The 22,289-nt window shown below is 39.5% G+C and overlaps 1 protein-coding gene across 1 annotated transcript; it reads right to left on the bottom strand.

Moving 5' to 3' along the window:
* Positions 1-314: 314 nt before the first annotated feature.
* Positions 315-21,749, bottom strand: LOC134041113 (transient receptor potential cation channel subfamily V member 5-like). The gene is made up of 15 exons (XM_062487402.1): positions 21,619-21,749; positions 12,105-12,202; positions 11,584-11,706; positions 10,546-10,686; positions 9,923-10,021; positions 9,540-9,715; positions 8,520-8,666; positions 6,028-6,240; positions 5,630-5,716; positions 4,486-4,562; positions 4,132-4,297; positions 3,776-3,842; positions 2,918-3,186; positions 2,053-2,159; positions 315-594 (listed from the first exon to the last, which is right to left on the bottom strand). The coding sequence occupies exons 1-15, from the start codon at positions 21,747-21,749 to the stop codon at positions 315-317; spliced, it is 2,181 nt and encodes a 726-aa protein (XP_062343386.1).
* Between the last annotated feature and the right edge of the window lie 540 nt (positions 21,750-22,289).

Here is a 22,289-nt window from a genome sequence, read left to right as displayed (position 1 = left end):
TGATCACTTCATCATAAATGGATGAAATCCCATTGCAGGCTTCTTTTGATCATTTGCATTACGTAGCTCAACAAGCCCACCAGCTTGGTACAAATATCAGTGCAATTGAAGAGATGCTTATAAGTAAGAGAGAAAAAATTGCATTCTTTTGTCATAGCACAGATGTCATAAAATGCTCACAAAATCTTCACCAGCAGAGTTCTCCAGGGCTGACTCTGTGTGTGGCATGATGAGGTGTATCTGAACAGCTGGAGAAGACAACTGTCGTGGCAAAAGAGGCACTTCATATCTTATGGAGTGAAAATAGAGGCTTCTTAGACATCATAGACCTCCTCATCCACAGCAGGACCGACCTCTCCACAAAGTTGGCGGAAGGTGTTGCGCCTCAGGATCTCCCAGCCACGGTGAGAACTAGTTCTGGATGTGCTCCGTGACAGTGACAGTGACAAAGCAGACAGTTCCTTCTTGCACAAGGTGTCTCCGTTGGTTTCCAGCTTTTCTGAACCTTTGTCATAGTTTTCCCTATCCTGAGCTTTAAATGCCTCTGTGTACCGCATCATCTTGTGTTTGTTGGGATCAACCCTGTCTTCAATTCTGGAAGAGGATTAGAAAATATAAACTGAATGAAGTAGAAAAATGACAGCTTATCAATAAAACCCCTCCAAAAAACTGGCCTACTGACAGAGATATTCTCGAAAAATCTGCACAGGAAACTGATTATAGACAGGATGGTAGGAGATGCTAGCACAGGTCCTAGACTTTCATCCCCATCACTGACTTCAGTACCTTTGTCTGCCTGTGGTTTCTTGTCCTTTAACTCATTTCCCAGTTGTGATTTACCCTTTCCATTTTGCCAGCTGTAAGCAATTGGAAGACCTTATATATATGCATATATTCATTTATTTTCTCTGTTCTTGACTTTTCTCCTCTGATACTCTATGGCTGCTAGCCTCAGGATGTCATCTCTTGCTGAACCTTTAACTGCTCCACTTCCACCAATTACATTACTTATAGATTGTCTTCCAAATTACTGTCCCACACATATATAATGAACACCCATGTGACTTGACAGAATTAAATCACAGCAACACTGTTTTCTCACAGCATCCAATGAATATTGGCATTCCCAATTATTATTGCAGTATATTGTTATATTCCATGACTTGAACTGAAAGTGTTGCATATTGGCATCACTTTAGGTCTCCTTGTTCTGCCCAGTAAATCTGAAAATCCACAAGGCTCAGTTTGTCTGCAAAACATGCAGAAAGTCCTGTGCAGGGCCAGGAGTTGGACTTTTATGGTCCTTGTGGGTCCCTTCCAAGTCAGGATATTCTTTGAGTCTATAATTCTATGATTCATACTGCCACCACTCCCCCTTCTGGCTTTGTCAGCAAAAGATGGCACAGTTAGAAAAGTTAATTATTTTCTCACCTGGGATAAATATTGATTAAAATCAGAAATAATGAGGAATTTAGTGGTATCTAGACTACAGGCAGTTTTTTAGTTCAGTGCCTAAACTGAAATCCTGGACCTGTGCCTTTGCCACCTGATATAGTCATGGCAAAGTGTAACATTTACTAGGTTCACGCAAGAAAGAAATTTTGACCTTAATTATTCCTGTTCTGATTTTGAGTCATTCACAGGGTATCTCCTTGCTGCTGAATGCCTGAGATTAATTCTGCCTCTGCCATATCATATATCTAAAGGACAGGGACAGACAACCAAGGGCAACAGTGAAGTTCACTGGTACTGTAAGAAGTTTGAAAGAAAAATTCAGGGCTTATAACCCATGCAGTTTCTGGGGTCTGTCCAATGTGACTACTGGATGAGAAGGCATCAGCTGGTTTCACAAGGAAATGCACAGCAGTGCTTTCTGAGGGTGACAGCTCTTGTCTATCCATCAGTCACAGACAGAAAACAGGCTGGGGTCTGTGTTCTGTAAAGACAGCACTTCAAACACTCCCTAGACCACTGGAAAGGCTCTTTATTAACATCCATACATTGGGTTCTTCCTGTTGGATCCTTACATGCACACACTCCAAGAGAACTCACCTGAGATACCATCGGTCCCCCAGCCCAAATTCCCGCCCACAGATTCCCGAGCGAGGCCAGAGGCATCGGGGCAGTTTCCGCTCCAGCATGACAGTAGTAGCAACAACCTTTGGAATGAGAAAAAAAGAAAAAGCTCAGATGAATTAGAAAAAAAATCTGACTCTATTTCAAACATATTAGTCTCATGAGAACGAACCCATACTGTACTTCCATTACAGCTCCTTAAGGAAAAAAAATTACAGTCTATACTTCATTTCAAATAAGGCAGTCACTGATTTAGGTCTAACTGTGACATGTTTTGAAGAAGTAATGGAGGTCCTAAAACACTGTTCCATTTCTTTCCTTTTATACCTCATGGAAATGATTAGGGTAATTAGTTGCAAGCTAGAGAATAGGACAGTATCTATACCTACTTTAATTGTCATCAGAACTTGCCAGTGTGGCCACATGACTACATTTAACCATTTGTCCGACTGCTTTTTCACAGAAAAATATAGGAAATGAATTTCCTGTTGATTTGCTGTAGAACTGGCTGAATTTCCTTGCTTTTTGACCAAGACAGTCAGGCCAACTTCTTTTAATGAATCAAAAGACATTTTTGGCCTTCATGTAATCATCACCTAGTGTTCTATCCTCCTTCATTCACTGCCTATTATTATAATTTAACTCTCAGTTACACAGCAATGTGATTTGCAAGCTTCAAGTTCAATGTAACTTTAATTCAATGCAACTTCAATTCCATTTAACAAGAGATTCCATGCATAATGAACAAATATCTAGGGAGACACGGGGTGGACAAGAAAGGCTGACAGGCTTCTAGCTGCCATTTGAAATCAGATAGGAATGCCTGCCTTAACTAGATTACCTGGGCTCTCCAGAGCTCATCCTGCTCGTGGGCTACTCTCCAGTGGGTGTCACCCATCATGGCAATCAAGAGGTTGAGCATAAGGAGGGTGGCAATGATGGCAAAAGCAAAGTACACCACGCTGTACATGAAGGGCAGGTCCACATCATAGTTTGCAGGGCCATCAATGATAGTGAGGAACAGCTCAAAAGTGGTGAACAAGGACATGGGATAGTTGTAGAACTGCCCAAGGTTTTCAGGGTTCTCTGTCTGGAAGATGATGTAAAAAGCTGGAAGAGAGGAATCAGGAGAAAAAAAAATTAGAGGGTTTAACAAGAAGAATCACATTCCAGGAGGAATAACAGAATCCTATAAGAGATTCTGACAAAAAAGTTGGTCTGGGCAGGACCTGCATGGGTTTCTATGCAAGGACAAATCCCTGATTAGAATCATTGGTCTCCATGTTAAACGATCCAAAATTACCCTGATTATTTATTTATTTATTTATTTCTCAAAGTAGTGATCGTTTCATCCTCAAGGATAAATAGAGTTATGTGTGTTAATCTAATTTTCCACAAACAAATAGCATAAGTGCAGCATGTTATTAAACCTTGACTTAAAAATATGTGGGATTATCTGATTTATTCTGGTTTCTATTACCCTGAAAAGAGCAAGAAGAGAAAACCATACTCAAGGTTTGAGAACAGAAGTCAGTACTAGGAAAGTGATCATGCTCAGAGAAATAGAAGCTAAACATCACCACCAGTTTTCCTAGCTATTCAGAAGTCAATCAGATATTAAATCAAAACCCACACTCTTAATTTGCACTAAAGCAGTTGGCAGGGATAACATATGATTATTTTCTCTTTGTAGACTCACCTGATGCAAAGCCTAATATCACCACAGCCATGAGCCAGCAAAAGCGCATGAGATCTCCAAATATCATCTGTAGAGCAAAGACAGAGCCACCATGAGCCCCAGCTGTTCCACCAAGTCACAGTGCCACCCTATGTAAACCTTTTTCCAGATTCTAAGACCATGAGTGGACTAAAGGAAACCTTTGCACTAAAGAGAGAATGTGAAAGTTCTAAAACGCTCTGTGTAGATAAGAACTTGTCAATTTGACATTAATGAAAAATTAAGCAAATAGTCCTGAGGGATAAAGAAGTATTCTTACAGTTCTCCCTATCTGCAAAGAGGTGCCAGGACAGCCTGTATTTGTTTGTGTCTCACACCTTCTGGATCATGATGGTGAAAGGTCCGAGCATCTGGAAGCCCCGTGCGAAGTACATGACGTTGCACCATCCTAGCACCAAGGCAAAGGACATGGGCACCACCTCCCCAGTTGTGCTGGTGAGACGCATCACCATGGTCACCAGGATCATGCAAGCGTATGTGATGCTGCAAGGAAGAAGAGACAGCTTTGCTGAAAAGTTTCAGTAAAGGAAATATTAGTTGATCCATTAAGAGAAATAAATCCAGAGAAAGAATATTCTAAAAAAATGGAAAAAGTGACTCATCTGCAAAAGAGAGCAGTGGGGGAAATGATAGACAATATATTTATTAGACTTAGTATGTCCTGTACTTACACAATTATGTGGAAAGGCCCTCCTAGGATTGTTTGTCCAAAGTATTTTGCTGCTCCAACTCTAAGGATATCTGGAATCTGAGAGAGACATCCTGTTAACTTAAGGACTCAGACAGTTTCCATAATACTACTAAATGTCATGGCAACCCCCAGTATTCACAGGTTCTTAAGGTCAGCCATATCTCCTTTAGTGGATCAATCTCTGTGCTACTTTAAAATCAGAATGGTGGAGCCAGGTGGGCCCTTCTTGAGATGAGACAGAGATTGCTGGAAAAATTTAAGAATGCTCGGGCCGACTGAGAGATATGTCACAGAGAGGTGCCTCAGTAACAAAGACAAAAAAGACCTTCTTGGGGAATCAAAGAAGTTTGTTATCATTCACACTGTGTTAATTGTAGCCTTAGCCCCAGAGTGACTTCCTGACTAAGCACAGGAAGAAGGACTTGTCCTTCTTGAACATAACCATGGAATCGAAACTGCACACCACACTCAAGCTGATGTCACACCAGTGCAGAGCAGAGAGGGGACAATGACTTCCTTTGGCCAGCTGGTTACACAGTGTCTGATGCACCCCATATAGGCAGAAAGCTATTTACAAGACCTGTTTTCTTTTCAGTTCTTCCTGTCATCATCTTTTGAGTTTTCTCACAAAAGTTTCAATCTTCTATTTCCTGTTATAATAAAACCAAGTTGGGGGTGGTTGAGAAAGGTTCCTGTTACAAGTCCATAGAGCAACTGATCTCCAATTAAATATAAACTTTTCTGTTTATGCACAGAAATCACTTTACCCAGTACCCCTAAACACAGGAATATTTATGGGTACTGGGTGAAGAAACATCTGGGAGTCAGCTGGACTCACCATGGATGGAGCTAACAGGAACCATGGATTACCCTGCAGACAGTATTTGAGAGGGTGACCGATCCTTTTAATTGCTTCTTCTGCACCTGGAGTCTTACTTAGGACACTGTCACGGTCTCTGTCTCATCTAATAGATACTGTTGGCAATGTCTATTGCCACAGACCTATGCTGAAGCACTTAGACTAAGCAAATAAGCCCTACCAAGTGATGAGCACAGATCCATGTTTGTCTGGTAAGTAAAATCTACCTTGATGGAACTTGAAACTGCATAGCTGTCTCTCTTACCTCAAGGACCAAAATTACTACAGCTCCAATGACTGTGATAAGTTCCCCCACCAGCCTCAGCTCATCCTCATACGCCACATATGATTCCTGAAAAAAAAAGTTAATGAAAATTAAAATTAAATTTTAAAGAAAGCGAGAGTAAATTTTAAAAGAGGATGGGGGAGAAGAAGGCCTATTGTTACTTATAATAAACATGAGTAGACCTGGAAATGCCAGAGGAACCAGCCCAGCCCCAGCAATGGAGAACAAGGCACACCTCCTATTGCTCCCTGACAAAGGTCAGCTGGCCAAAAGAGGGGAGGAGAACAGCTGCAATAGCTGGAAGTCTTGGACTTTCCAGTTAAGTAGGTTAGATGGGAATTGCCCAATGGGGGTTCTGACTCCTCCAGTCACGGTACCTGAAGCATTTTCTGGACATAGACTGTGTTATCCCTGCTGCTGGTCCTGTTGCCTGTTCGGGGTTTCAGAGGCCGGTAGACGCAGCACATGGTGAAGCAGACCATGTAGAGGATGTAGAATAAGGCCAGGAAACAGAAATAGGGACGACCATACATGTTCCACTTCAGGCTCACCAGCTCCTTCACAGGTGTTAGGTCCAAGATCTGGCGTGCCTGAGAAAGAGAGAAAGAAGGAATTAATTGCCAAAAGTGCATTGTTTCATAAACAGCATCCACAGATTTCCTGAGAGAGTGTTGACAAAGTGTTCTCCTCTGCCCTATTCAGCATTATGAAACTGAATTTGCTTTGCAAAAGTGGAATGGTCTAGTGGGCATTGGATTTGCTCAGTTTGACAATAAAGAGCTTTGGAAAAAGGAAATTCATCCTGCAAGGAACAGCTCTTGAGTACCAGCAGGAAGTACAAGAAAAGCATGTTAGATAATGGAATAAATTTGTCCTCTGTGTAGGGACATAGAACTGAGGATGACAGAATATTCCTGTTTGTACAACAACACAAGTTTCTGTATCAGGTGTTTTAAAATACGAAAACCAAAAACTTTTTCTAAAATATATTTGTACTTGTCTTATGCTCTATGGCTTATGTAAAAATGCTGCCTTTTTAAGTTTCTGCCTTAGTATCTGGGTGATAATAAATTGACTAGCCTATATCAAGGGTGACAATAAATTGATATATCAGGCCTTCAGCTTATACTATAAGACTGACAGAGTATAAGTAGGAGAGACTTTACAACTTAGGAATTTGAGCCACACACTTTATTAAATATTTCTATACTTACTTTCTATTGTTTAGGGCACCACTGCAGTAAGTGAGAAGAAAATGTGAGTCAAATTTTTGCGACTGGGCTGCTTTAAAGAAAAACTTCTTAATGCACTCTGGATGTTTTTCTTCTCTTGCTACAATGCCCTGTTTCCTCTAAGTCAGCCAAAAATTGCTAAGTGCACCAAGCACAGGGAATGTTTCCATAAATGGACATTAACAGAACTCTTGAATAGCCTATGAAATATCATAAAGGATCAAAACTGCATGAGAGAGAATCCACCTGTGAATGTTCTGACTTCTGCAGAAGTCACTATTCTAGAATTCTTTGTGTAGGAGAGTAAATTTCATTTTCAAAGGGATAATACAAGTTTGAAGCTTAATGTAATTTTCCTGTAGCTTAGTTCCCCTCTATTTTTTTACTTTTCAACCACTTCAGGATCAGAAAATATAGCTTAGTACCTATGTGTGTATGCATTCCCCTGAACACAAGAGAAACCTGCTTCTGACTGGGGTCTAAAGGTGCTTTTCTATTCCAATATTGAATTGGGAGGGGATGATGGGATTGGGTCACGACATTCTTCTAGAGAGACAGCAAACATTTTGGGCCAAAAATATCAAATGCAATTACTAGTTATGCATCGAAAAATTGCAACTGCATATATGTAATAGCATTCTGGAAAATTAATCATTGTGTCTCTTGATATTTGGGGACATCTTATCTTCTGAAATTAAGATTCTTGGATCTGCATGCACTATATCTATGCTTTGGGATAAGAGAGAGGCCCAGTATCCTGCTTTCTTTTTAGGATTGTGGTTTAGTCTTCTAAAGTGGACAACTTCTAAGCCTGTTACATTTTTTAACATGGGCTGCTTTCCCCTGGATTTCCATATGTATCCCCACTCATAGAAATTTAGAGGATTTCATGTAAGAGCAAATGGGAGCTCCATAGACATAGCAGCTCCATAGCAAAGCTCTCCGGGAGCTCAAATCTTTGTTAGAAAGGTTTGACTAAAATTTTGATAGGTGGAAATAATACAGAATGGGCAGAACTGTGCTAATTAAAGTGTCTTCTGATTCATTTCCTGTCCTGTTAGGATTATTTAAGGTCATTACAACTGATAGGGTTGTGTGGCTTGAAAGTCCCAGGGAGAGCTATCAGAGCTCACCATTACACTCTGCTGTTTTTGTCTTACTAATCCCTTTACAAGCTTTTGAACCTACAGGAGAGATCATTTGCCCACTTTGTTTTGAGTCATAACCTGTCATAAAATGAAGGGAATAATAACAACAAGTGGTTTTTAAATGCACTCCAGTTTAGGATTTCTGAATGTACTCCTGTCTCACAAGGATCTTGTGAGAGTTAATCAGTACCACAGTTACAGGAAGTGTATCTTTGAGCCTGGTGAGAGAAGACCCTTTTCTGTAGTTTGTTCATACCTAGTTCTTTCAATAACCTCCAATTTCCACACCTCAGAAGAAACTATATATAAAGCATCAGATGTAGCCAGACCATTAATAAACCCCTAAACTTCATGTATCCTCTGCAGCTCATGGTACAAAATCCTTGCCCTAAGGATTGTATCAGTGAGCTTGAATATCCAAAGTCATCACTGCTCTCCTTCTATGGTCACCATGGTCTGCACACAGAACGCACGCCGTGCTCACGGTACCTCTCTCTTCTTGGTGGACACAATGAGCTCAAGGAAGGATTGATCTTCAGCCCAGGAGTCAATCTCCGTGATATCATACAGCACAGTGCTCAAGGGGCCAAAGGACCAGAGATTCTGCTTCCGCTTCTGCATAAGGTATTGAAACATCTAAGGAGAAAAGAAGAGGGGCAAAGATATCAGAAGCTTTCCAGTATTTCATGTATTTGCAATGAGAACAAATAAAGACATTCAAAACCCTTAATTACAACATCTTTTCCTTCAACTTGGTCGCTGTTGTGGTTCTCATATCTCTCAGGAACAATTATGGGAAGTTAGGAAGTGGAAGAAGTTTTTCTGATTCTGATTCCTATTTGATTATTAGTTCATGCTTGATGTAAAGGATGAATTATTTTTGCTCTAAATTCTAATCAAATTACTAATGTTACTTGACACAGCTGTAGTTCCTGACAATAGACTTCAGATGGAATTACAGATTGATTAGGAAAAATGTTTTAATATTCTTCTACAAGACATCAGAAAAGAGATGTGACAAGGAAAATGGTCCATTGGGAATCTACAGAAGAAACACTAACTACCTTTGTCTTTTCAGTGAGTGGAAGGATGAGGGTTTACATTAAATGCTAAGATTTTGTCTATTAATAAATGCCTGTGGGTACCTGAGGAGGTTTTCCATGCATCACATTTAGAGTATTGAAATCTAGGCAACCAAGGCAATAATTTCTGTGAGCCTTTCAAAACATTACTTGGAGTAAATGTGTCTGTTAATACCTGTTTAACTCAAATGCTTCAAAAAGTGGGGGGAAATATCTATTCTTTAAGCACTCATTTCTTTCATTAGTATAAAGAAATCTCTTTTAAAGGTTTTTGGGACCTACATAAAATTTCTGGAAAAAAAAAATCTTGTTACATATATATCTTCTACCCACTAAGAACATGCACAAACTCCCTCACTCTGAATGATGTTATTTCAAGGTCTCCATTTGTTTTTTGTACAGAGGTACCAGTGTCACACAAACTCACCACAGTGTTGCCCTCAACTCCAGCCAGTTTGAATGGACTAAGCCCCTCATTGTTAGGAATCAGTTCAAGTGAACCTGGTCCCTCTTTGCTCCTGTCATAGGAAAGTATCAGGCTGTACATGTGGCAGGCAAACGTCTTATTAGGTTGGAGAACCAGGATGTGAAGAACAGTGTTACCTATGAAGGAAGCAGAGTGAGTGAAGTATCTGGAATAGCCCAGCCCTTTGCAAAGATTGAGAATGGGCTGATAGCTTTTATTTTCCTCATATCACTCATCCCACAGCTGTTTCTAGTGAGAAAAGAATATCTGCATGCACAGATGACTATCTGAATTAAAGTGTCCAGATCCACTCTACACAATTCACTGAGCCCCACAGCACATACCCAGAGAATCTTGAGCTCTAATGTCAGCTCCATTTTCAATGAGCAGCTGCACAATTTCCTCATTTCCCACACAGGCAGCAAATGATAAAACATGCTCTCCTGAAATTAAAGGAATGGGAAGAAACAACATTTAAGGATCCAGGAGGCAGGAGAGGTTGAAGCATGTTGAGGGAAAGCTATCCATGCTCTGAAGCCATAAGATATGAAAGGAGGAGTTACTTTAGGTAACTTGTAAATTTCCTGCCTCACTTCTCATCCTAATCAAAAAGGTTAAAAAACTTATCTCACACAACACTAAAAGGAAGAAATGTTCTTTTCAGTGGTTTACTTCCATAAGAATGTTGACAGGTAATTTGCTTCTAGGAAGACACTAAATTGCAATTTTTATACAGTATATATATATTTATTTGCATACATGCAAATATATAAAGTATATTCACATAGCATTCACAGACTCTGAGGCAGTCTTACTCTCTGCTAAAAGATGTATGTCTGATGATGCTTGGAGAGAGGAGCTTCTATTTATCCACTTTAGATGGGGTCTAAAGGAAGGCTCCCCCATATCCCCTCACCACTCTGCTGGTTCCCTCCTAGAGCAGCAAGAGGAGAAGTTAAGGCTGTACCAAAATAGAAAAGGTTCTGGGAGCTGCGCCTGAAGAAGTGCCCAGTGGCCCTTGCTGTGCTGGCATTGGCTCCTCTCTTCAGCAAAGCCTTCACCAACGTGGTGTTCTGGTTGGCTGCTGCGATGTGGAGAGCTGTCTGCCCTGCAAGACACAGAAACAAAACCTTATCTTTCGAGAAAGCAACTTCAGGCTGATCAGCAGCCTGCAGTTCACATGGCAGCTGTGGTAAATGGACAGCAGGTGAAGGAATTAGCTTTGAAGTTATCTCATTTGTATGTAAAGGGCTGTGCTGGAGATTTTCCAGAGGTTCCGTTCTACTTCAATTTTTTCATTAATTTGTTAGAATTGACTTTACAAATTGCCAAAAAAACCCCAATAGGGTTCACTTTCTAGATTTCATTTCCCGAAGGGAAAATCAAGACATGCCACACTCTTTTGGGAAGCAAACAGAAAGTTGTGAGATTGACTAAGCTTTCCTTCATAAGAAACGAAGATAAGGTCAAGACAAAACTCCCAAAGACTTCCTCTAATCCTTCAAACTAGGCTTTAGAATTTTGATAACCTCATTATTATTATTTTAGTGGTTTTGAGGCGCAGGCTGGAATTTCTGTGTACTCAACCAGAAGCATTCTTTAAAAATTTGGATAACAGTCTAGCCTCAAAAGCAGTGGCCACATTCCTCATTTCCTCAACCAAATAACTACTTTTTCTCCTTTCAGGGGAGGTCAGGCAGAGATCCCTTTTTTTACAAACAAGTATGTCAGAAAGCAAACTGTATATATCCTTGCAATCCCTTTCCAATCCCTTGCAATTCCCTGGTCAAGGCCTTTGCATGTTTGCACATGTGTGTGCTCATGTTTAATATAATTCCACCTTCCAAGAAAGGTCAGAAGCCGTTTGCATGTTGGTTTTGCTGTGCAACAGTTTTGCAACATTTTGAACCAGGGCCAGTATAAGCCAATTTCCCAAATGCACAAGTAGGGCTTCCTCTCCCCTCCTGCAGGGAATCCTGCCCATCCTCATTCCCAGGGATATTACCTTCATACAGTTCTGATGTCATCCTCTCATTGATAAGCTCAGGGGCTGCTTCCATCAGAGCCACTGCTGCCTCCAAGTTATCATACATGGCAGCTACATGAAGGGCAGTCTCTCCCACTGCTCCTAGAAACAGCAGGACAAGCATGAGAATTGTCGAGATGTCCAATTGTATGGGACAAAAGCAGAAATAGATTCACTGAGGCAGGGAATTACAGGAGGCCTATGTCCTCCCTTAAGTAGTGCCTGGTACAGCCACATAACTGTACAGTCTCTGTCCTTCACTTCAACAAGATCTGAAACCTGAGCAGAAACTTCAGGTGTCTGTAAGTGATGGCAAACCTCAGGCACGAAGTGAATGAGAACAACCAAGTCAGAAAACTCACTTTATTGCAATGCTGCTAACATAGAGTTAAGTCATCTGAGTCTGCTGATGCAAATGTTTTAGCAAACCAACAAGCTATTCATTGTAGGAAGCATTTGCCTTCCACAGAAAACCATTTTTCTCAAGTAATCCCATTTACCTCTCTGATAGATATCGCATGTTCCATCAGTGAGAAGTTTCCTAATGGCAGCAAGGTTGTTCTCTTTGGCAGCCTGGAGAAGTGGGGATTCCCAGATCCTGTAGTCAAGAAAACATGGCTGATAAAGAACAAAGTCAAACACATGGTGCCTCTCTCCAGAGCTAGCATGGCCTTTGCTCGAGACAGTTTGTATCTTGAACATTTTCATTGAAAAATCAGCAATGCACATCTACCATCTGAGGTATTCTTTGAATGCACAATTAAAAAAAAACAGGAAAAAGCAGAGTGGCGTAATTCAAAAAACACGCTGAAGTCCATCATCTCTTGACTTACTGATGCTGAACCGTATGGTGGCAGCAGAGGGAAAGACAGCAGAGGGAAACAACCAAAATATTTCTTGTTTTTATATCCCACTTTTTGAAGCACAGAAGTAGTGAATGATGGGTCATTGAAGCCCGCCTGCAAGTAGACAGTTACCTCAGGAGCCAGAAAAAGCCAGTTGTTTCTTCACACAGCACAATAAATTAAGAAAAGGTCATTGTCTGAATTCCTCCCAGAGAGGATAGAAAAGGGCAAACAAGAATTCCATCTGTGTTCTAGCAACACTTCCTATAATTAAGAGACTGAGCTCTGAAATGTAATTCTTCCATATACAAAATTATGGAGAAAACTTTGAGAGCTTAGCTATACTACTTTTTTTTCCTCTAGTCCTGAGAGAATTAAGGAAATTGTTGAGAACTGAAATATGTCCATGTCCTGGGAAAGAGCATGCACTCAAACAAGTTCCAGACAGAGTGGTTCACTTACAGCTGAAGCAGGTCCTTGAGTCTTCCATGAGGATCTGGGTTATTTGAGTATATCGTTTGGGCTTGATGAAGAATTTATAAGTACAGCCACCAAACTTCACTACAGCAAGGTCTTTGGAAGCAAACAACAGGTCAAGGGAGGTGATCCTCCCGCTCCATTCAGATCTGGTGAGGCCATACCTAGAGCCCTGCACCAAGGCCTTAGGATCTTCAGTGCAAAACACATAAGGAGTTACTGGAGAGACTTCAGCAAAAGGCAAAAGATGATCATGAGAATAGAATATCTCTCAGATGAGGAAAGGCTGAGAGAACTGTGACAGTTTAGCCTGGAAAAGAGAAGCTCAGGTGGTGTTCCTATGAATCTGCATAAGTACCTGAAGAGAGTTACCTGCAGTGTTTGTTCAGCATCCAAACAAGGTTTGCCAATGTTCAAAATCATGAGTTTGCCGCACAAAAGTTAAAAAAAAACGAACAAAAATCTACAAAATTGAGTTGAATATGTCTGTTATGTTTGAATATTTTCAGGTTCGACTTTTAATTAATAAATTAAAAAATGGTTTGGGGATGGGCTTTTTGATTTCTTGATTTTATACAAATAAAGAATTATAAGCATCCTACATTCAGGAGATAAAGATTAAAGGCTCTCCAACCAAAATAAAAAACTGTGTCTCATGAGTTTTCAGTATGAAATAGAAAAAGATTCCTCACTCCCAACAAGTCAAGTTTGGTTTTAGATTTTTGTCCTAATTAAAATGTTGTGCTTTTATCTCATCCCTGCTGTTTTCTAGTACATATGTTGAATTTGATCTTAATTATCTAGCATGACCCAGGTCAGGCTGGAATGTATGATGTGAAATAAGTCTCAGGGTTACAGTAGAAAATTACAAAATCAAGGATATGAACAAGGATCACACCAGCCCTTGTTTTTCCACCAGCCTCTGTCTGTCCCTTTACTGCAGGCTAACAACTGGCAATAGTTGTCTTAAGCACACCTCCCCCCAAAAAACATGTGGAACAAATACATTAGTGAAATTTTATACCTGCAGACACAGTAAATGCTTCCTCCTAGTGATGTTCCATGTATTCTGGCATTATTTAGTTACAAGTTTTTGGGGATTAATGCTCCATAAAGCAATAGGTGCTTTTTATTAAGTGGTAACACCGATGTACATTGCCTGTGAATGTAACTCTTACAAGCCACAATAGAACCCACATCAGAGATAGAGAAAATAAAAATGGCCCATTGCAAAAAAATGTTTTCTTACAACTCATGGATCTTAAATACAGGACAGTTTAACAGTAAAACAATAGGAAAGCAGGCAACATTAATTCTGTGGCTCACAGGAATATAAATTTCTTGGTTTAAATTATTATTTTATGAATAACAAGATCTTGAATCAAAGAGAAATTCATATACCACTATCTCTGGATTTAATCCACTTGAAATGTGTGAGTTCTGTTCTACTTTATAGTGGAAGACACTTGAGAAAACTTGGAGGATAAAGCAAAATGAGAAATATCTGAATTATACAAATAAATAGAAATCATTTGAGTAAGTGTAAATTGATGGACACGGGCTACAAGTAACAGAAGCATAACTGAACATCATGTTTATCATTCCACAAAATGAACACTTCCTGTTACCAAAATCACCCCACTAAGTCTCTAGCAACTGAACTAGAGAACTCCTGAAGAGCAGAGGAGAAATAAAAACATTCAGGATTAAAAGAACCATCCTCAACAAATCAGGGAGCCATTCTGAGATATTTTTATATGTCCTTCACACTCCTAGTTAGGGAAGTATTCCTTCTATAGATTACTCATGCGTCAGTCTCATTAGTAACTAATGGCAAGATGATTTGATGAGGAGATTGCATCTAGGATCAAACAAACAGGAACTAAATAAAGAGGCACTCTAAGCAAAAGTCCTAAGATTCGGTGTTAGTGAAGGCAGATTGCCACCTCTGCCTCTGTTTTGGCTAAGAAAGACTCCGTGTATCTGGAAAATACAAGTTTCAGAGGCAGGAAGTGGGAAAGAGGTGGGGTTTCAATAGTATAAACAATGCTACAATTAATATGTTGATGCTTTACTGGGTAGGCCTTTATCCCTCAAATGACCTCAGAGAGGTGGAAGGATTGGGCAAGAGATGACATAGGAGGACACAAACACAACACCTTTCTCTCAAAAATTACTAAAGTTCCTGCAAACAACTAATTAAATCAAGATACTGCTACGAGGAAGGCACCTAAAAAATACTGTGCTCAGCTTTTGGAAACTGAGGGAAAAATTGTCAAGCATTTCTTCTTATTGTAGCAACCTCCAACTGGGCTTAAAATGCCAGAAATCTCAGGCCAAAGAGCAAACCAGAAGAGGAACTCAGAAATGTTGGCAAATGTCACGGCACACTGCCTGGGATGTCTCAAAGGTTCATGAGTTACATGTTCCTAGCATATGCTTTTACTCTCATTTAATTTTCTGTCTCATAATTGGGGAAACATTTTAACCTCATTTGAAACATACCATTCTAATTATCAACTAATTTTTAATATATTACAGCAATGAACTGATCATATAAATGTCAAAAAGTAGGGGAAGCAAATTTGCTAATATAAAAAAAATTAAATGAAGTCACCTGAATTTAGAACCTTCAAAACATTTTAAATTCTTTAACTTCTGCATCTTTAACCAACTTTCTTCCTGACGGATCAAACACAGTGCAAGTTTTGCATTTTACTACTTGGGCCCTTTTGTGTGTCAAAGCGGCAACTGGCAAAATCTTTAAGTCTCTTAACAGAGCTGCCTACAGTAGATGCTTAGCTTCCATAAAGTACCATTATGTCACTGAACAGGGAGGCTGGCTTTCAGAAGATGGTTCAGTAGACGTATCTAGATACCCTGAGACAGTAATTCAGCACATCTAAATTAATCTCCTCTTCTAATCCTGTCCATCCCCTTCAACAGCTAATGGAATCAAGGAATACTAAGCTCCTGCTTTACCCAGCTAAGTCAGGTTTGTAACACTAGGCAGACTGGATGTTGCCTTTCAGGATCAGTCTAGGAGCAGCACAGGTTCATAGCAAACCAGTAATTCTGAGGGGCAATGGGAACCACAAGAGCTCCTGGTTCTTTTTACTGAGCTAAGGAAATGTGTCAGTGTGGAGGCAGCTAATGAACCTTGATCATGCCACTTTTCTTCACAGATGATTCAGTGATGTGCTCAGGAAAAAGTTTTTCCAATATAGGTGAGGGCAAAATCAGGAACACCGAAAATCCATTGTGAAACACAGGAAGATAAAATGTAGGTCAGATTCTGACTGAGGGAGTCATGTAAAACAGTTCTAAACAAGGCTAAAGATTTCACAAGCACTTTCTGCTGGTAATACGTACCCTTTTAGGTTTACAGATTCTTAAGCACTTCTTTTGGAGTGCAGTCTGCTCATTTCACTTATAGAGAGACAGAGAATATAAAGACTAGTAAATGAGTTTTAATTTCATTATAAGAAGAAGAATTTAGATTGCTATGATTATTCTTTCAGAACAGGGAAATATATTAAATAGGTGAACTCTCTGGACAGCAACCAATCTGAAAATTCTATTTCAAGACTGAACTCACTAGAAGAGCAATGAAGCATCTCTTTCTATTCTCCCCTTATCAGATTCTACAACTTCAATCATTCACTATATGGAATTTCCCTACTCTTTGCTCTAATTTAAGTTTGCTTCCAACTTCAAGCTTTATGCCCATAGAGGGTCAGTTCCTGAGGTTCTAAAGCAGTTTAACTGAAGCTGTAAATTCATCATCAGGAGTGATTATTTTAGCTATTATTTTAGCCATTATTTTAGCTTTCACTTCTTTCCCTGTTGTTCGTTTCCCAGAATGAATCATGGAATTGCCAGAGGAGATCCATCTTTTACCTTCCTTCTGCTAGCATGTGCATGTAAATGTGTGAAAGCCTTCAGGAGAGCAGAGGACTGCTCAGAGGAAGCCAACCAGCTGAAAGAGGATAAAAGCAATCACCCAGCAAGATGACAAAGGAGGAGTTAGGGAATAAATGCATGAAGTGAAAAGGAGCCAGATAACAGGAGCTTGGACAATCAACAGGATCAGCAAATTTCTTCAGCACCAGCAACAAGACTCAGCAAGTTAACTTGGACCTCTTGCTCATGTATGTCAAAGCCCCTTCAGCTGAGAGTAAACAGAGCTTCTCTGGAAATAAATTAAACAGGTTAATAATTGTCAATGTTACTAGACAAGAAACTGATAGGGAATTCTTATCCCTTCAGATATTTAACTATCTGCCACACAAAGCAATGTAAATCTTGCTAAGCCATTTCTAGTGGGGCATTCTGTTTGCATTAACTTTTTTTTCCCTAATTCTGTATCTGAGACCATTGTAAGAATAACCTTATACTAGAACTGTTTTAATGGTTCAGACATTGTTAGTTGTTATTCATTATCACTGAAGCAGTCATAAAATGAATTTGTTCTCTGACTAACAACCTCATTCTGCATCCAAAATTCCAGCCCTCCTCGAGAGGGTTTTTCTTCCACTTTTATTCCAGGTTGTCTACCTTACCCTGTGTCAATAATTTTTTTCTAACACCTTTTTAATTTGGGGTGGGTTTTTTTCAGGACACAAATTTAATGTTTTCTTCTTTATAAGGAAATATACGGCCAAGTTTTGGAAATCAAATAACTTCCTATATCTACAAATGAATCTCTAAATATGATCCTGAGATGCATCTTAGGCTGAGATCAGGTGTGTGTATATCTGGGAAACACAACATCTGGAGGACCTTTACACTTGTGAAATTAGGGAGACTGTTTTCCATTACTAGTCTCAAAACTTTCATTAGGATGAAAGTGTATCAGTAGAAGAAAAGACCAGAAATGCTGCTAATGATGCTTTTGATTTTATTTCATGTACAGCAGCCAATTGTTCTTTGCATCTTGATTACTCAGAAGCACTGTTGTTGAAACAAGCTATAAATGAAGTGCTGGAGCTAGAAGCTGGCATCTTTATTTCACTGTTACCTTCGGTAGCAAATGAACCAATTAATGCTGACAGGCATTGTGGATTTTAAGACAGCATAATCTTATGTTAAATTGTGGGATGAAAACTAAGTAATGTTGTTTAGACAAATGAACAGCCAAACTATTGGGACATCTCATACACTACCAGCTTGAGAAAGAGTGATATAGAAGCTGAAGGCTCTCTGTGTCCTGTACAATTCCTAAACAATCCAGTTTACCTGAATTAGGCTGAGCCGCTTTTTTATTTGTGCTACATTTGTTTCCAGGGTAAGCAAAGCATCTCACCAATATGTCTGGGAGATTAAAGAGCCACCAAAGAATTTGGAAACTAAAGGTTTTATTGTGACACCTTTGGAATGACCATAGCTCTCTGCAAGTTATGCATGTTGCTCCAGGCATCTCTGATGCGTTACTTAATATTTGTCAATCAGAGTTATGGATACAGACAATAGCAGGAGGAAAAATACTACATAATTGTTATACTTTTACAGGTACTGGAGCCATGTACTCATTTGCTCTAATTTATAGATTGCTTATTTTTATGAACAGTGCAATTCTCATAGGGTGGAATTTCTAAAATCCATTCTAGGAGGAATTTTTTCACATTTCCTTAGAAACTCTTGCACTGAGAATAATTTCTAGATCTATTACACTGTGACTGACATGTGATTCTTCTTCACCTCTATCAGGCCCAAATTTTCATAAGTCTTCATCTTCCTGTTCTCCATCACTATGAATTATGTTGAGGGTTTATGTTCAGATGATTCAGGCTGTGTAAATCCCAGAGTCTGCTTTTGAAGATGATTGTAGAGAGGACTTTTGAGATGTGACCACTGTCCCTGGGACTCCACATTGAGCAATAGGCTGTTTAAAAAGGAGAGTCTTCAACAGAGAGAAACCAGAAGATTAAGGCCAAATAAACTCAAAGTCCTCTCCAGTATTAGGAGATTATATCACATTTTCTGAACCTGGATTCCCCTGGGGAAATATTACAGAGTGCCATATTAATCCTTTTTTGTGAATAACGATGAGATGTAGAGCTAGCAAGATTCTAAGGACTGTTTCATACAAAGAGAGAGAATGAACATAATTGTCAGGCAAGATGACAACCACCAAAAAATTAGTCTTCAGGTATTATCACCAGTCGTCAGACAGAAAAAAAAACAAAAAACCCTTCTTTTGCAAATTTTGTGTGTGATCAGAGAATGCCAGTTAAATGGTAACATATTTACCACTGGTTTTCAATAAGACAATAGTAAAATTTAATGACTGCTAATTACTGTATGGATTCCAACACCATTTTCACTAAGAAGAGCTCAGGCTGAAACCACAACACTGCAGTTCTATACCACAAAATGACAGGATGCAGCAAAAGCCCTTTTGGCTTACAACAGTTTTTCCACAAAAGCAGAGGTTTCATAAGAGTAGTTCCCACACACCAGTCACCATTTTCCTGCTGTGTTTTTCTATCTGTACATAACTAAAAATGTGAAAGCAATGAAACTGATTCCAGTCCTCTGCAAAATGGCTTTTTTTTTTCCTCCTCAAATTCTGAGCATCCCTGGGGACAAGAAAGGAAAGAGTAGAATAATAGGAGGAAGACCTGGTCCTGTCCCTCTTTAGGAAAAGAGTTTTCACATATTGACACCACGTAATTTGTGACCAAATAGCAGGTGGCTAATTCCTGTTAGTTGAAAGCTGTGGGAATCATATAGACCAAAAATGGAAGGGAACAATCATGTCCCCATGCAACCCTGATTTCACAGTAAATACTGTGCCCATTGCATGTGTTTTACAGAGAGCTTTATAAAGAAACACAGAAAAGTTATCTTTGGGGCCAGTGGGACTGCACTACAGTAATTTAAGAGAAGTTTATGCAGAAGGGTTTATATGACTAACATTTTTTCTGTTTTCCTCCATCACTACCAACACACAAGATGTTCATGGGCCTCTAGCACATGACTCATAAGGACTAATGAGCAAAGAGAAGTGGGAAGCTAACAGTAGCCTATGTGAAGAGGAGCAACAAAAAGGAAGGGACCAAACCCCTCTTGGCAACAGCAGATGGTAAACAAGGGACAGGAAAAATCATCAAAAATTATGATTTTGGAGATTCAGGTTGAATATTTGGGGGAAAAAAACCCTTTTCACTAAGAGGTTACTACAGCACTATAACAGGTATCTAAAGATAATGCAGAATATCTGTCCTGGGAAGCTTTCAAGACTGAGCTAGACGGAGCTTAAGCAATGTGATCTCTTGCTGGCAATAGTTCAGCTTCAAGTGGGAGGTTAGGTAGAGATCAACACAGCTTCCTTCCATATCTCTTTGACTTAAAAATACAAAGATAATGTTATAATCATAAAAAATATTGTATTATAATTTATTGCTTACTGATACCAATTATTAGTCTATCATCTATATAATTAATTTAATATATTAGTATGTTTAGAATTCTATTTTGTACTCATTTGGACCTCACAGAATCTGATGAGAACTTATTTTTCAATTACCTGTGATGCTTTTCATGAACACAGCAAAATGTAAACACTTCAGCATTCCACAGAAACACTATTGTTCCGACTGTCCCTCCCATTTTAAGTGTATTTAAGTCCCACTGCTCTGAAGTAAACTGGAACAGACTTTATGACTTGGTCAGAAGCTAGATCATGATATAGTTCTTTCCCTAAAGGTGTACTTTTGTCCCTCTTCATCTGCTTCTTTGCATATTTCTATACATATATGTGTATATACATATATATATACACATATGCATAGATAGATTTTGGATTTTGTCCCACAAAGCCACCTTTTTGTCCCTGCAGATGTTCAGAGTTATATTGGAAAGAAAAAAAACAGATTTTGCAAGCAACTGGAAGTAATTTGTTATTTGAGTACCACAGCATTTGTGCATGCAGAAATTACAATGAAAACCAGATCCAGCTGTATTTCCATGAATAGTCCTACATTTCTGTGTGTGCATGGAGCAACCCTGCACAGCAGTAACAAACAGCCTTCAGTGTTCACATGGGAAGACACAGCCAATCTTCTGGACAAACTAAGGTCCAAGAGGAGTCACTGTACGTGTTGACACTTTGGTCACAGGGCTGAGAAACCACAGACTGACCCAGGAGGTGACTGACCCCCAAAACGTTCAACAACATTAAGCCTATTCTGTCTCACAGTAAGCACATCCTTTAGAGAGGCAGAAAGCAAGATGCTGACAAAAAACCACTACTATTTCAGCTGACTGCAGCCTATACATCACACACCTCCTAATAATAATAATAATAATAACAGTAATAATAATAATAATAAATAATAATGTTAAGATAATTATGCCAACAATAATAATTAAAAACAAACCTTCATGCATTCTCCTAAGAGCTTTACCAACGAAGCAGGAAAGACAAGATAATACATTATTAATTTGTGACTGAAGTCCTGCACTCAGGGTAATTCAATTGCAACCTGGTAAATCTACCTGTGAAAGTAGATAAGATTGGAACTCCAGAGGCATTCCACCTTGAAAGAAGAAATCTGATAGAGAAAAGTGCTCCAGGGCTGTTTAAAGTTTATCTACTGGCAGAAAAGCCTAAGGGGCAAGAGTGAGAATCAGCTACAGGGAGAGCAGCAGAAGAAAGAGAAGACAAGAAGGCTGAAGTGCACTGTACCTTTTCTGCTGGAGTAAGTAGATTTCATCCAGATGTTTATCCCAGGATTTTTTGCCTTGCAGTTTCTGACTTAGTCCGTTCCATATCCGGGAATAGAAGGAATTGTTCTCCCCAAATAAAGGTACCCCCATATCAAGTCTCTTTTTCTCTCTTGCCTAGCTGCCTGAAAGCCGGCAATCCCCACTTTGGGAAAAAAGTCGGGAAAGGCTCACTGCAGGTCAGCACTCCTCCGCCCTCAGTTACTTAGAGAGGAGACTGTCAGTCAAGTGCATCAGCTGATCAAAGTAGGTGTAAAAACACACAATAAAATCACTTGTTCCTAGCAGACCATACCTTGAGCCTCATCAATTACTTAAGTTTCCAAAATAGCCCAACCCAAAGGTGTGTCTGATAGAGAAGCAGCTTGCCAGCAGCCTACCCCTCAAAAAGACCCTGTCCAGCACTCAAGAATTCGTACAGCATCAAGGTCCTAGGCTTCTACTATTTCGATTCTGAAATCTAGAATTTAGAAGCAATCACCTTCCTTTTGCATCTCTGAATTCCTCTGGAAAGCAACATGTAAGCAATTTTGAAATAGACAGCTGAGCAAGTCAGGCAAAACACCTGTAAGGTGAGTGAACATGTGGGAACGTGCCCTAAAAGACACAGACCTCTGGGAAGGTAGCAGAGAG

Source organism: Cinclus cinclus, chromosome 2 (genome assembly GCF_963662255.1).
Source record: "Cinclus cinclus chromosome 2, bCinCin1.1, whole genome shotgun sequence".
In the NCBI taxonomy this organism is placed as follows: domain Eukaryota; kingdom Metazoa; phylum Chordata; class Aves; order Passeriformes; family Cinclidae; genus Cinclus; species Cinclus cinclus.
Note: the sequence above shows the minus strand (reverse complement) of the source record. Positions and strands in the feature narration are given on the sequence as shown.